General features: G+C 43.4%; 1 protein-coding gene and 1 non-coding gene across 2 annotated transcripts in view; one reads left to right on the top strand and one right to left on the bottom strand.

The window, feature by feature from the left end:
• The first annotated feature begins 3515 nt into the window (after positions 1-3515).
• LOC144479981 (uncharacterized) overlaps positions 3516-15650 on the top strand; it is a 38438-nt gene continuing 26303 nt past the window's right edge. Inside the window, exons 1-4 of the mRNA XM_078199127.1 lie at positions 3516-3639; positions 5102-6250; positions 12353-12449; positions 15173-15406. Of these exons, the coding sequence (XP_078055253.1) occupies positions 5104-6250; positions 12353-12449; positions 15173-15406 (1478 nt within the window). The 5' untranslated portion in view covers positions 3516-3639; positions 5102-5103. The remainder of the gene's footprint in view (positions 3640-5101; positions 6251-12352; positions 12450-15172; positions 15407-15650) is intronic.
• Positions 10254-10326, bottom strand: trnak-uuu (transfer RNA lysine (anticodon UUU)). The gene has a single exon. It is a non-coding gene; the product is annotated as a tRNA-Lys (tRNA).

The raw sequence follows: 15650 nt of genomic DNA, 5'->3' as shown, positions 1-15650 counted from the left end.
TGCTTGGGTTATTGCAATTTCTGCACAAGTAGTTGTCTAGGACATGGATAGTGCCTGATGTCCCCACAAGATGTGCAAGGGTGTGGGCAGCCCTGCTTCAAATTATTTAATTATTGCACTAAAATTGGAAGTTAAGCAAAGACTTAATTAATTCTTACTCTGTTTTGCACCAGTTTTGTTTGAAACCCCAGCTCTCCCTAGAACTCTCACTCTGCCTCACACCAGTTTTATTTCCCTTTGCTCTTTATAAGCTGGTGGAGAAATTGTAGGTATATAGAGTTAGATCACAGATCAGTCTCATTGAATGGCAAAACACACTCAAGGGGCCAGATGGCCTACATAGAAGCATACATAGAAAATAAGAGTAGGCCATTCAGCCCTTCGAGCCTGCTCCGCCATTCATTATGATGATGGATGATCATCAAATTTAAAACTCTGATCCTGACTTCCCCCCATATCCCTTGATCCCTTTAGCCCCAGGAGCTATATCTTCTAATTCCTTTCTATTTCTGTTCAACTACCATTAGCAGAAGGGAGTTCCAATCTTCTAACTATGTGTGCAGATATAGAACATTTTCCTTCGGGAAAAAGATACAGAAGTCTGAAGTCACGTACCAACTGACTCAAGAAGAGCTTCTTCCCTGACTTTTGAATGGAGTTACCTTGCAATTAAGTTGATCTTTCTCTACACCCTAGCTATGACTGTAACACTACATTCTGCACTCTCTCGTTTCCTTCTCTATGAACGGTATGTTTTGTCTGTATAACACGCAAGAAACAATACTTTTCACTGTATGTTAATACATGTGACAATGATAAATCAAATCAAAGAACAAAGAAAATTACAGCACAGGAACAGGCCCTTTGGCCCTCCAAGCCTGCACCGACCATGCTGCCCGAATGAACTAAAGCCCCCTACCCTTTCGGGGATCATATCCCTCTATTCCCATCCTATTCATGTATTTGTCAAGACGCCCCTTAAAAGTCACTATCGTATCTGCTTCCACTGCCTCCCCTAACTTCCCTCCTGAATAGATTGGATGAATCTAGAAATGAAAAAAAAGGAAGTGCTGGAAAAGCTCAGCAGGGCTGACAGCATCTGTGGAGACAGAAGCAGAGGTAACATTTTGAGTCCAATATGACTTCTTCAGAACTGAAGGGAGGTCAAGATGTAATGGGTTTTTTTTTAGTACAGCACAGTACAGGCCCTTCAGCCCTTGATGTTGTGCCGAGCTTTGTCCAAAACAAAGATCAAGCTATCCCACTCTCTATCATTCTGGTGTGCTCCATGTACCTATCCAATAGCCGCTTGAAAGTTCCTAAAGTATCCGACTCCACTATCACAGCAGGCAGTCCATTCCACACCCCAACCGCTCTCTGAGTAAAGAACCTACCTCGGACATCCCTCCTATATCTCCCACCATGAACCTTATAGTTGTGCCCCCTAGTAACAGCTACATCCACCCGAGGAAATAGTCTCTGAACGTCCACTCTATCTATCCCCCTCATCATCTTATAAACCTCTATTAAGTCGCCACTCATCCTCCTCCGCTCTAAAGAGAAAAGCCCCAGCTCCCTCAACCTTTCCTCATAAGACCTACCCTCCAAACCAGGCAGCATCCTGGTAAATCTCCTTTGCACTCTCTCCAATGCTTCCACATCTTTCTTATAGTGAGGTGACTAGAACTGCACACAATATTCCAAATGTGGTCTCACCAAGGTCCTGTACAGTTGCAGCATAACCCCACGGCTCTTAAACTCAAACCCCCTGTTAATAAACGCTAACACACTATAGGCCTTCTTCACAGCTCTATCCACTTGAGTGGCAACCTTCAGAGATCTGTGGATATGAACCCCAAGATCTCTCTGTTCCTCCACATTCCTCAGGACCCTACCGTTGACCCTGTAATCCGCATTCAAATGTGTCCTACCAAAATGAATCACTTCGCACATATCAGGGTTAAACTCCATCTGCCATTCTTCGGCCCAGCTTTACATCCTATCTATGTCTCTTTGCAGCCTACAACAGCCCTCCACCTCATCCACTACTCCACCAATCTTGGTGTCATCAGCAAATTTACTGATCCACCCTTCAGCCCCCTCCTCCAAGTCATTGATAAAAATCACAAATAGTAGAGGACCCAGCACTGATCCCTGTGGTACACCGCTGGTAACTGGTCTCCAGTCTGAAAATTTTCCATCCACCACCACCCTCTGTCTTCTATGAGATAGCCAGTTACTTATCCAATTGGCCAACTTTCCCTCTATCCCACACCTCCTTACTTTCTTCATGAGCCTACCATGGGGGACCTTATCAAACACCTTACTAAAATCCATGTATATGACATCAACTGCTCTACCTTCATCAACACACTTAGTTACCTCCTCAAAGAATTCAATCAAATTTGTGAGGCAAGACTTACCCTTCACGAATCCGTGTTGACTATCCCGGATTAAGCTGCATCTATCTAAATGGTCATAAATCCTATCCCTCAGGACCTTTTCCATTAACTTACTGACCACTGAAGTAAGATTAACCGGCCTATAATTATCAGGGTCATTCCTATTTCTTTTCTTGAACAGAGGAACAACATTCGCCACTCTCCAGTCCTCTGGCACTATCCCCGTGAGAAGTCTCACAACACCAGGTTAAAGTCCAACAGGTTTATTTGGTTACAAATACCATAAGCTTTCGGAGCGCTGCTCCTTCGTCAGATGGAGTGGAAATGTGCACATTTCCACTCCATCTGACGAAGGAGCAGCGCTCCGAAAGCTTATGGTATTTGCTACCAAATAAACCTGTTGGACTTTAACCTGGTGTTGTGAGACTTCTTACTGTGTTCACCCCAGTCCAATGCCGGCATCTCCACACTATCCCCGTGGACAGTGAGGACCCAAAGATCAAAGTCAAAGGCTCTGCAATCTCATCCCTTGCCTCCCAAAGAATCCTAGGATATATCCCATCTGGCCCAGGGGACATATCGACCCTCAGGTTTTTCAAAATCGTTAATACATCTTCCCTCAGAACATCTACCTCCTCCAGCCTATCAGCCTGTATCACACTCTCATCCTCAAAAACATGGTCCCTCTCCTTGGTGAACACTGAAGTATAATTATAATAATAATAATTATAATAATAATCTAAAGGATGCTCTGTCCAGGTAAAGAAAGAAAGTCTTGGATTTATATTTCAGAACCTCTTGTTTATAACTAATTTTAAAAGAAACAGCCGCAGGAGTGTGATAAAATGTTATAAACCAGTTTTTTTTTGCTGAAGACAAGTGCTGCAATAGCTGTGTGTGGGAGAGGGTGGCAGGCACTTAACGTCACTGCCCCCTCCCATTGCATTCTGGGAATTGTAGTTCCCTGCCTTGGGTCTGCTGACGTCACAAGGACTACAAGGGCCCTTCTCTCAGTGCGCACGCGCCGGGCCGGGCCCGCCTCAGTGCGCACGCGCCGGGCCGGGCCCGCCTCAGTGCGCACGCGCCGGGCCGGGTCGCTCCCAGCTTCCTGTCCCGGAAGCGAGCAGGAGATGTCGCTGGTATTTGGCCTGATGATAGTCCAGGCGCAGCAAGAGCCAAGCTGGGAAGTTCCCCTTTTGTGAGGATTGATTTCAGAAAAATCTCCCCCCTAGCCGAGGTCTGTAACCCTTTCGATTTGTTCACAGGTTTATCAATAAGAATTTAAATCGCTGTCTCGTGATTTTGCCACTTTAACCATCCCCTGGGTCCACAGTATGTGAGGGTTGTCATGGTTACTGATAGTTTTCCTGGTGTTTTACTCCCAGAAACTGCTGAGGGTCCACAGTTAGCGCCTGTGACTGTCAGCTTAGTAAGAAGTCTCACAACACCAGGTTAAAGTCCAACAGGTTTATTTGGTAGCAAATACCTAAGCTTTCGGAGCGCTGCATTTCCACTCCATCTGACGAAGGAGCAGCGCTCCGAAAGCTTATGGTATTTGCTACCAAATAAACCTGTTGGACTTTAACCTGGTGTTGTGAGACTTCTTACTGTGTTCACCCCAGTCCAACGCCGGCATCTCTACATCATGACTGTCAGCTTAACCATTCTGCAAAGTGCTTGTGTTTGAAACTTGTCAGTTTTTCAGTAAAGGCCATGGAGCGGTTGTTCAGAAAACAATCATAGTGCAGTGGAATTCTCTTCTCCCTGTCCACAGTTCACCTGATCTGCTACATCCGGGAGTGGAGTTAGGATTTTAAGAGAAAAGGCAGAATACTTGACTTGAGATGGCTGAAGTATATTGTTTCTATTTGAACTCTTAAAGCTGTTTTTTTCCCCAGTTCTGTAATGTTCCCTGGAACAGTTTATAGTTAAATTATAAATAGTGACTATTCTTTGTGCTTGGCTGCAGGCAAAATGGAAGGGATGTGTGGTGAAGTTATAAATTGAACTGTGAATCTTATTTGGTGGGGATTTCATGTGGTAGAAAAGGTCTAGCAGTATTTGGGAGAGTACAGACTCTGAAAGTATTGGGTCCCAGGTTGTATTATTAGCACAGAAGGGGGACTCTGTCATGGTCGCTATTTGCATGGTTTTAGATCAGAATTAGAAAGGATACTTGTCCTTATGACGATGAGCGAACTACATACACAGCAGCAACTGTGTAACCTGCTTTTAGTAATCCAGAAAGCTTCCTCATCCAAGAAAGTGTATAACTAGTGAGTGCAGGATGAAGGTGGAAATTGTGCCCATTTAATTGTAGGGATAAAGTCCATGTGAATAACAATGGGAACTCTCACCCTGTAATCATGCCAGCATTTTTACTAAACTTATTGACATGCAAATTTAACCCCTTATTTCTATGTTTTCATATATTTAATGACCTCAATTTTGCTACTGCCACATCTAAGAACACCTTACATTCTAAAAACACAAAGTTAGTTGTTTCATGACCTTTAGTATCATGAGATATTCCACAGAAGGTTACATTTTTCTTCATGAAGTGTATGCTAAGGGCTACAATCTGCAATATGCCACATTTTAAACTTTGAAAAAGGATTTATCCAGCAGTGAAAATAGACCAGTAGTTAATGTAATGAATTTTACCATTTGCCATTTCAATCTGTGATCTGTATTTGCAGATATGATTATTTTAAAGAAGATGAATGAAGCTAAATTTGTATTCCAGAACATTCCACCAGTGACTTTACATCTGTCAGAAGAGACGACCACATCGAGTTTATGTGTAAGCAACATGGAGGACGTTGAGCACCATTTTAAAAACTTTGTGGAGATATTCCTGGTTGAAGTTTACAGATGTAAAATCTGTGCATTCACCTGCAGCCTGAAGACTAAAATGAACTCTCACATTGAAGACCTTCATAAACCCAAGGCCAATGGTCAACTTTCTAAGAAGCACGATTCCTCGTACAGCACTGATGCAGATATGGACACGGAAAGTAAGGTGGCTGAGGACATTATTGTGGACAACTTAGAGAGGATGTCGTTTCTTCTCCCTATGTACAGGATGCTTCACAACATAAGCCCAATGTCCTGTGAAATGGGACTCGGAGAGCACAATGATAATCTTCATGCTGCTGATGCGTGCGAGGTCAGCACACTGTTTGAAGTGGAAACTACACCTTTTCAATTAGATGGACCCCATTCTGTGGCATCAGGGCCACAGCCATCCCCAGTTGGGACAGCTGTGCCTGAAGATGATGAGGAAGCTCAGTCAGAGCACCTTATGTCACTTGGCCTCTGTCGGATATCCAATAATAATAAAACTCACACAGTGAACCTGGAGGATGGTGATGATTGTGTAATTCTTAAGAAGCAAAGGCAGCTCAGTAAGAAAAAGAGGGGTGAAAACAAACGTTCCAAAAATGTTGAAAAACCTCAATCCGGCTTGAAAAATAAACGTTATAATTGTAAGATGTGCAAACTGGACTTGAGGTCAAAAGACGTTTATAACCTTCATTTGAACTGTCACGATAGGGATACGGGTTTTAAATGCATGTACTGTGGCTCCTGCATGACCGAGTGGAACCTGATGGAACAGCACCTCAAGAGTCACAATGCCAAAAAGTCGACCTACAGATGCTCATTCTGCAAGAAAGTTTTCTCAAGGCAGAATGCTTGGAAACTGCATGAAGTCACCCACCAACAAAAGCCAGGCCTCTTTTACTGTTCAAAGTGCCCATCTTTCTATTCCTCTGAGAATGTGAGAGATTTACATTCTGCCTGCCATTATGAGAATGCTTTTAAGTGTACAGAGTGTGATTTTACCGGTAGGTTTATTAATTCCCCTCCCGCAGGAAGTTATCAAGAGCTACCAGACATTTCTGATGAAATTGTACTAAAATGTGTTCTAAAAGAATGAGTTTACAATTTTATATGTAATAGCACTTGGAGTATATTATAGAAGCATAGAAACCTACAGTGCAGAAGGAGGCCATTCGGCCCATTGAGTCTGCACCGACCACAATCCCATCCAGGCCCTATCCCCATTACCCCATTCATTTACACTAGCTAGTCTCCCTGGCATTATTTAGGGGCAATTTAGCATGGCCAGTCCACCTAACCCACACATCTTTGGACTGAGAGGAAACCGGAGCACCCGGAGGAAACCCACGCAGACATGGGGAGAACGTGCAAACTCCACACAGACAGTGATCCAAGCTGGGAATCGAACCCTGGTCCCTGGCACCGTGAGGCAGGCAGCAGTGCTTTCCACCATGCTGCCCCTCACAATATCTCTTCAGCATTTCAGTGAGCCATTGTGATTCAGGTGCTTTATAAATCTTCAGTGCCTGAATCTCTCAATCACCTTTTTGAGCTGTTGTGATGATTCAGCGAGTGAGTGGATTTTAAGATACAACACCAAGCTTTAAAGATCAAAAACTCCCTGGTTTGATCCCGAGCCTCTACTGAGCCCCGTTATCTTTGCTGGAATAGTAATTGGGTAGCTACACTTTCCCAGCAACCCTGAGTTTGAGAAGAGCAAAATCACCCAAAGTTGCCTCTGCTAATCATTTTCTACTAACCCCTTATTGGGAAACACAGGTGTGTGGGCACAGGGTGAGGCTGAACTGTGACTTTTGCACCCCTCTCTCTCCCTCCATCTCAACGCATAAGCTAGATTCCCACATGAAGCGTAGGCATGTGCCAACATACCCATACACCCATGGGACAGTACCTGAGCATGTCCCGGTGCATGGAGAAGGAAATGAGGGAGGGGTTGATAATAATGAGGGTGATCACACATTGTTACATTCTTCAGGAAAGCAGTAACATGCACACTTTGCTATAGGCTGCAACTGCAGGCTTAACCGTTGATGCAAACGTTGATGCAAACTCGGCATCTGCGGAGACAACAGGTAAATTAATGTTAATTCTGCTTGAGTATCGCTGACAAAAGAGATTTTGTCAACGCTTTGCATCTTGCAGGCATCAGGAAAATCTCAAGAATACCAATGTCAGGGGAAACAACAACTTTATTCAGTATGCGAGGAGGGTGCTGATTTTACTATTGCATGATTTTGTTAGAATAGAAATTCACCAATGGGGATTCCATTATATTCCTGCAATGGAAATACAAAATACAGGAGCAGATGTACTTCTGAAATGCGACTTTAATTCCACAGCACCACCCTTTGTTTTAAAAGAAATCCATTCCAGAAAGTATGTTTTGTCCATTGCCTTGTTGTCACAGTGGTAACAATTTACCACAGTACTTCTGATAACTTGCTCTGCAGTTGCTCTTTTGCCTCGTTTTCATTAATTTTGCATTGCAAAAATTGCTGTCACTGCCAGTCAGTAAATTTTCATGGTTCTGTTAACATCATTCAAGAGCTAAATGGTGTATAAAAGTGATTTGCAATGGTTCATTTTGCTTTATATTTCTCAGTTGCTAGGATAAAGTATCTAGCCTCAGATCTGACAAAATAACTTGATGGGATCAAGGTGTTAAACTCCTTTGGTGAAGGATGAAACCAGATCCAATCTTTATTCAGTTTAAATTTATTCAGAGTGAAACATTCCAAGCATTTACCTCTTAACTCAACCACACCACAGTGCGTGGAATTGTGTCTCATATATTCCAATAACAACCCAATCAATGCCCTCCACCTGCATATGGTTAAACACAATTGATATGCAATTAACATAGCATTCTATGGCACAGCATGGAGTACTAAGCTATGGCACTGCCCAAGTTAAATACTGTGAAAGATCTAGTGTTACAGAAGTTATCCATTATTAATGCAGCCAACAATATGCGAGCAGCACTGTTAATCTTGGCTCAGTGGGTAACAGTTCACCTAAGTTGGAAGGTCATGGGTGTAAGGTCACTTGAAAGACTTGAGTACAGCCTAACACTGCAATGCAGTACTGAGGGAATGTCAGAGGTACTCTCTCTCAAATGAGATGGTTAAATTGAAGCCTTGTCTGCCCTGTAAGAAACAGAAATGATCCTGCGTCACTATTTGAGAGCAGTAGAGTTCTCCTCGTCAATATTTATCTCTTAGACAACGTCACTAAAAATAGTTTATCTAATCTCTTGGTTCACTTTTGTGGGGCTTTGCTGTGTCTGCCTATATTACTAAAGTGCTTTCATTGGTTGAGAAAGACTTGGGGAAATCCTGAGATTGTGAAAGGAACCGCATGAATACACATTCTTTCTTTAAATATTACACCATGAGCCGACTTATTTCACAGCTGAATGCAACTACAATTGCAATGTGTACTGTAAGGTGACCCAAGTGCAATTTGCAAGTAGTGGTCATGTAATTCAGGCATTTGGAATAATAATCCAGTGAACAGAGTTCAGGTTCCTCCATTTCAGTTTGAGAATTGGAATTCAGCTCTAAAATCTTCGGAAATTTGGCATCAATAAAAGTGTTTGTGATGTCAGATTGTTGTCAAAATTGAACTGGCCAAGAAATGTCCATTAGGGAGGGAGATCACAGAATCGTACAGAGCAGAGGAGGCCCTTTGGCCCATTGAGTCTGCAACAACACGTGAGAACCACCTAACCTGACTACTAATCCCATTTACTAGCACTTGGCCCGTAACCTTGAATACCTCCCAGGTCGCCACTCTCTGGGTAAAAAGGTTTTTCCTCACAGCTCCCCAAACCTCCTGTTCCTCACCTTGAATTTGTGTGTCCTCGTGACTGATCCTTCAACTAAGGGGAACAGCTGCTCCCTATTCACCCTGTTCATGTCCTTCATAATCTTGTACACCTTGATCAGGCCGCCCCTCAGTCTTCTCAGCTCCAATGAAAACAACCCAAGCCTATCCAACCTCTCATCATAACTTAGATTCACCAGGATGCTGCCTGGAACATTTCCTCTGCACCCCCTCCAGTACAATCACATCCTTTCTATCATGTGGTGACCAGAACTGCACACAGTACTCTAGCTGTGGCCGCACCAAAGTTCTGTACAACTCCAGCATGACCTCCCTGGTTTTGTAATCTTTGGCTTAATTGATAAAGATAAGTATCCCATATGCCATTTTCACCACTCCACTAACATGCTCTTCCACCTTCAGAGATCTATGGACAAAGACGCCAAGGTCCTTTTGTTCTTCAGAACCCCCTAGTGTCATGCCATTCATTGAATACTTCCTTGTCATATCACTCCTTCCAAAGTGTATCACCTCACCCCTTTCAGGGTTAAATTCCATTTGACCATCCCGTTTATATCTTCCTGTAGTCCAAGACACACAGCCTGAATATTAACCAGCAGCCAATCTTTGTGTCATCCACAAACTTGCTAATCCTATCCCCCACATTGACATCTATGTTGTTTCTATAAATAACGAATAATAGGGGACCCAGCACAGATCCCTGTGCTACACCACAGGACACTGGCTTCCTGTCACTCATGGTGTGGAGATGCCAGCGTTGGACTGGGGTAAGCACAGTTAGAAGTCTCAACGCCAGGTTAAAGTCCAACAGGTTTATTTGACAGCACAAGCTTTCAGAGTCTCAGGCTCCTTGTCTCACCTGAAGAAGGAGCCTGACACTCTGAAAGCTTGTGCTGCCAAATAAACCTGTTGGACTTTGATCTGGTGTTGTGAGACTTGTTCCTGTCACTCAAGCAGCCTTTTGTCATCACCCTCTGTCTCCTACAACTGAACCAATTTTGAATCTATCTCCTCAAATTACCTTGTATCCCACGTGCATTTGCCTTCTTTATAAGCCTTCTATGTGGGACCTTGTCAAAGGCTTTGCTGAAATCCATATAGATTACATCAATTGCACTACCCTCATCTACACAAAAGTAATGCCCAAACAGGGACTTGAACCCTGGACCCTCGGATTAAAAGTCTGATGCTCTACTGACTGTGCTATCCAGGCCTAGATAAACTTGTGATTCCTATCCCATCTGACCTATAGCTGACTCCAGTCCTACATTGACTCTTAACTGACCTCTGAAGTTGTGTCCATCGCATAGCTGCTGTTAATAGCAACTAGAGATGGGTAAAACCTGTTGGCCTTTGGGAATGAACTTAAAAACTAATATAAGCAAAATACTGTGAATGCCAGGATCTGAATCAAGAACAGAGGATGCATATTCCAAAACACTTTGGGAGAAAATTGAGGGTTTCATTATCATCATGAGTAGAATAATCAGAGGTGTATTTACAATTCCGGATCAGTGTTCACAAATATAACTAAACTATGCTTTATTGAAACTTGTACTTTTTAATCATCACCCAAGGATTATCCTTTGACATAGTGTGAGTAATGTCATTGGTGATCTGCTAGTTTGTAGAAATATTGAGTAAGTCACACTTCTAAGTTCAAATATATTTATATAATATTTATAAATATATTTGGTGCTGTTCTTGGATTTTGAAACTTCTATGCACCTGGCAATATGCAAATCTTTACCAACAGTAATAAACACCCAATTGATCTTAGATTTTTATGAATAAGTAGCAGTGAGAATATGTGGCCAGGTTAAACAGAACTGTATCTCAGCAGCAAATAACATTCTACATAACATTTCATATGGAATCTTATACAATACCATGCATCACCTGACTTGTCATGGGCAATGCCATGGTGAATCTGCTGGATATGTTGTATCCTTCTCCCTCGGGTACCAAGCCACTGGTGATCTTCGACTTCATTGGGTTAGTCCATGATTTTGCTTGGCAAAGTACTGCAGTGGGTTGCCGTTGCCTTGTGCAGTGTGACCGAGCAGGAAAGTCTCCTGCTCTTACTGCCCGCCATCAGGCGCATTTTTAAAGATCAACCTGTTTGACAGGGTTATGAATACGCCTTCCATTGCCATCAAGTCCTGCAGTGGGACTTGAACCTGAAGCTTCTGGCTCAGAGGTAGGGACACCAAGCCCTGCATCTCAGCTTGGACCTGTGTATATATTGTTTTAAATGCTGGGCACGTTTTGTGTGGTGGTGTGATCAGCAGATCCATGCTGGCCTGATGTCACAGTCCACAATGCAGTTAGTGGAGCTATTCCAGAATGCAGGGGAGTTCTCTCAGTCAGTGACATTGGTGAGATATTGTGGCGATAGAGAGGGTTGATTCTGCAGATATCTGTTTGATTAAAAAGTCTGACTACTATGTTGATTACTGTTCAATAATGCTCCTGTGAAGCCTTGGGATGTTGTTTGATGTTAAAGATGCTAGATAAATACAGGTTGTTGATGTATTTCCCCCTTTGTCTGTTATGTGACTCCTTTCACAGTTGCACAGGCATTTGTCACCCTGCTGTGTTTTACTCATGTTATCAAATCAGTGACATTTGACAGAGTCAGTCAGCAGGTTATTGAACTGCAGGTGGCATTGCAATCTTGCCACAAATCCAGCATGGATTGCTGAATAGTGATTGGGAATAGAAACTTCAAAGAATTCATAGAATCCCTACAGTGCTGAAGGAGGCCATTCGGCCCATCGACTCTGCACCGACAACAATCCCACCCAGGCCCTATCCCCATAAGCCCATGTATAATTTACCCTACTAGTCCCCCTGACACTAAGGAGCAATTTAGCATGGTCAGTCAACCTAACCTGCGCATCTTTGGAGTGTGGGAGGAAACCCACGCAGACACTGGGAGAACATGCAGACTCCACACAGGCAGTCACCCAAGCCAGGAATCAAACCCGTGTCCCTGTCGCTGTGAGGCAGCAGTGCTAACCACTGTGCCACCATGCTGCCTGTGGATACTGTCTTCCTTTAAATGGTAATGCCACTTATAGCATCCCTGAAATTGCCCACCCGAGCTGAGAACCTATAGCTCAGCACAAACATTGTGCAAAAAAAGTATGTGACTATTTGTATATTTTTCATTTTAAGATATTGATCAAAGCCATGAACACTGTAATGATTTACAATAAACTGTATTCTTTTATCAGATGAAGCATGGAACAAAGTTTATAAACATCTATGCAACCATGACAGCAGTATTAAGCCACACGGGTGCACTGAATGTGACAAAAGATTCTTCAGAACGTAAGTGTTTTATGATACTCAGTGGTGTAACTAACTAGAAAGTCATAGAAGTCATAGAAATCCTACAGTACAGAAAGAGGCCATTCGGCCCATTGAGTCTGCACCGACAACAATCCCACCCAGGCCCTACCCCCATATCCCTACATATTTTAGCCGCTAATCCCTCTAATCTACACATCCCAGGACACTAAGGGACAATTTTAGCATGGCCAATCAACCTAACCCGCACATCTTTGGACTGTGGGAGGAAACCGGAGCACCCGGAGGAAACCCACGCAGACACGAGGAGAATGTGCATACTCCACACAGACAGTGACCCAAGCCGGGAATCGAACCCAGGTCACTGGAGCTGTGAAGCAGCAGTGCTAACCACTGTGCTACCGTGCCGCCCAGAATCAGGACAGGTAGCTTTAAGGGCTGGAGAGAAATGCACAGCCCAGATTTTTGTTACCCCCCTGAGCTAGGAGCAGGATGGGGATGTGGAAGAATAGATTTCAGAATTAATCTACCTGTTTTAGGAAAACCTCTGTCAAAGCATCCTATTTTCTGAGTAATTTTGTATCCCCTAAAAAGCAATTTTTTGTCGTGAAAACATCAGCCGTTGTTCCTGCTTATTTGACAAAGTGCATAAAAAGTGCTGCTTAAATCCAGATTAGGTTTGAAAGCCATCATTAGGGGCTGACTAGTGTAACCGCAGTGTCACTGGACTAGTAATTCAGAGGCTACCACAGCAGATTGGAGAATTTGAATTTAATGAATAACTCTGGAATTGAAAGCTGAGTGTCAGGAATGGTGACTGTGACACTATCATTGATTATTGTGACTCCAGGCCCACAGCAATGTGGTTGACTCTTAACAGCCCTTTGAAATGGCCAAAAAAGCCAACCAAGTCAAGGGTTTTTAGGGATGTGCAACAAATGCTGGCCTCTCCAGCGACACCCCAAATCCCATGAAGGAATATTTAAAAAGTAATTTCTATACTTCCTTTTTTGGTATTCAAAATCGCTTATTCCATTTAAAGGCAGGTGATACCCCTCTTAAAATAAAGACGATAACAATGCCTGTTAGACAAGCACAAAACAGTACATCTGTTTGTATGCTAGTAGCGTAAGTCAGGAAAGACAACATTATCTACAAAAATACACCCATCCCTATGGTCCATAAAATAGACTCTCTGTAAAACACAATCCCTGTTTTAAATAAAAACAGAAAATGCTGGGAAAACACAGTTGGTCAGGCAGCATCGGTGGAGTTAATATTTCATATCGGTGACTCTTCATCAGAACTGGAGAAAGTTAGAACTGTGGCAGGTTTGGTTAATACAGGGGTGGTGGTGGGGGTGTGATGGGAGTTGGGGGTTGATGGTGGGGGTGGTGTCTGGGTGGGGGTGTGGTGGGGTGGGGGTGGTGTCTGGGTGGGGGTGTGGTGGAGTGGGGTGGCGTGGAGAACAAAAAGGAAAAGACTGATCGGGTGGAAGGCAGGAGAGATTAGAAGACAAAAGGGATGATGACATAAGGCAAAGGAGATGGTAATGGGAGAAAGTAAAGAAATAAAAGATGGAGGAAATGTAAGTTGGAAAAAGAGAATCATTTGCAACAGTCGCTGCCCAAAATCAGGAAAATTATTGGCACAAGGGGTGCAACCTGAAATTGTTGAACTCCAGTTTTGATTCCAGCAGCTTGGAGAGCGCCGAACTGAAAGCTGAGACCCTGTACTGAAAATCAAATAGAATCCAACAAACTTCATCTGGGCCTAATGGTTTTAAAAGAAAAGTTTAAAAGATTTACCCCCAGAATCAGGAGTCCTCAGTTTCTGGCTCTTCTGCCCACGAGGTTTACCTAGTGGGGAAGTCACAATGGCTTCTGTCCTCAGGCGCACTATTAAAATAGCTGTCAGATCCCAATGAGACCATCGGAGTAGGATCTGCACATTTAAAGAAATCCTCCCCACTGGTTTCTGACTGGTGTCCGTCATGCATGCTCAGGAGGGTAAGTGAAAGTGGAGTATTAGGAAACCTGTTGCCTGGGTGCAAATGACTGTGGTTCTATCCCAATCTAAAGTTTAGCAGTGACTCCAGTGAAGCAGCAATATTGAAGGACTGGGATTAACAGTGGATGTGATCAGGAGTTGGATAAATAAATGTTTCCAGCAACCTGGGCTTTTTTTTCCTCCAGACTGGCAGATCAAAGTTACCCCTGCATTCTTTGCACTCCGATGTAAAGGGGCGGTGGCGTAGTGGTTAGCACTGCTGACTCACAGCGCCGGGGACCTGGGTTCGATTCCAGCCTTGGGTCACTGTCTGTGTGGAGTTAGCACATTCTCCCTGTATCTGCGTGGGTTTCCTCTGGGTGCTCCGGTTTCCTCCCATAGTCTGAAAGACATGCTGGTTAGGTACATTGGCGCCGGAGGAATTTCACAGTAACTTCATTGCAGCGTTAATGTAAGCCTTATTTGTGACTAATAAATAAACTTCGACTTTAAAGAATGGTCGTAGGTAGCCTCTCTGAGTGTACATCTCTAGGAGGAACATGGACGAAAAAATAGGGAGAAAAGAAATGTTTTTAAAAAGTTAGGCTAATTTTTCTCAGCTTGATATTCGATCACTGGGCCTTTTTCTTCGATTATCTATAAGCCTGTTCAAAATACAGCAATTTATGTATGAGCAGGGTGATGTGCTTTTCTTTTTTGCAGCATGAGCTGGAATTATTTTCTGCTTTTGTCAGAGTTGAACTGAAGGAACACATGGCAAAGCATAACGAGGCAAGGCCATTTCTGTGCCACCTCTGTGGACGGACATTCAAGTACAGACGGCAAGTGAATAAACACCGCAGAAAAGTCCATCAGAAGACAAAGGAAAAGAGAGAAAATGATATAACAAGCAAAAGGCACGAGGAAAAGGAGGCTCAGCTTAAGACAAAGAAGCCAAGCAAGGAATTTGTCTGCAGTATTTGTACCAGGTACTAACTCGCCAAACTAAATGCCAAATGTTGCTTTTAAACTGTGTTGATTGTCTCTTGAAGCATGGGGACATTGGCGAAGGAACATCTGACATCTTTACTTGTGTTTTTATCATTTCAAGTCACCGTTTCTCCCTTTGTTCTTTCTGGTGTCCCGTTCTCTTCCTTCATACACTACCACAGATTCAAATCTCAGCTGTGTATACACTGCCCCCTCATAGGAGTGGGAGGAAATCCCACTCAA

Source organism: Mustelus asterias, chromosome 2 (assembly GCF_964213995.1).
Source record: "Mustelus asterias chromosome 2, sMusAst1.hap1.1, whole genome shotgun sequence".
In the NCBI taxonomy this organism is placed as follows: domain Eukaryota; kingdom Metazoa; phylum Chordata; class Chondrichthyes; order Carcharhiniformes; family Triakidae; genus Mustelus; species Mustelus asterias.
The sequence above is the reverse complement of the archived record's forward strand: the minus strand, read 5'-3'. Positions and strand labels throughout refer to the sequence as shown.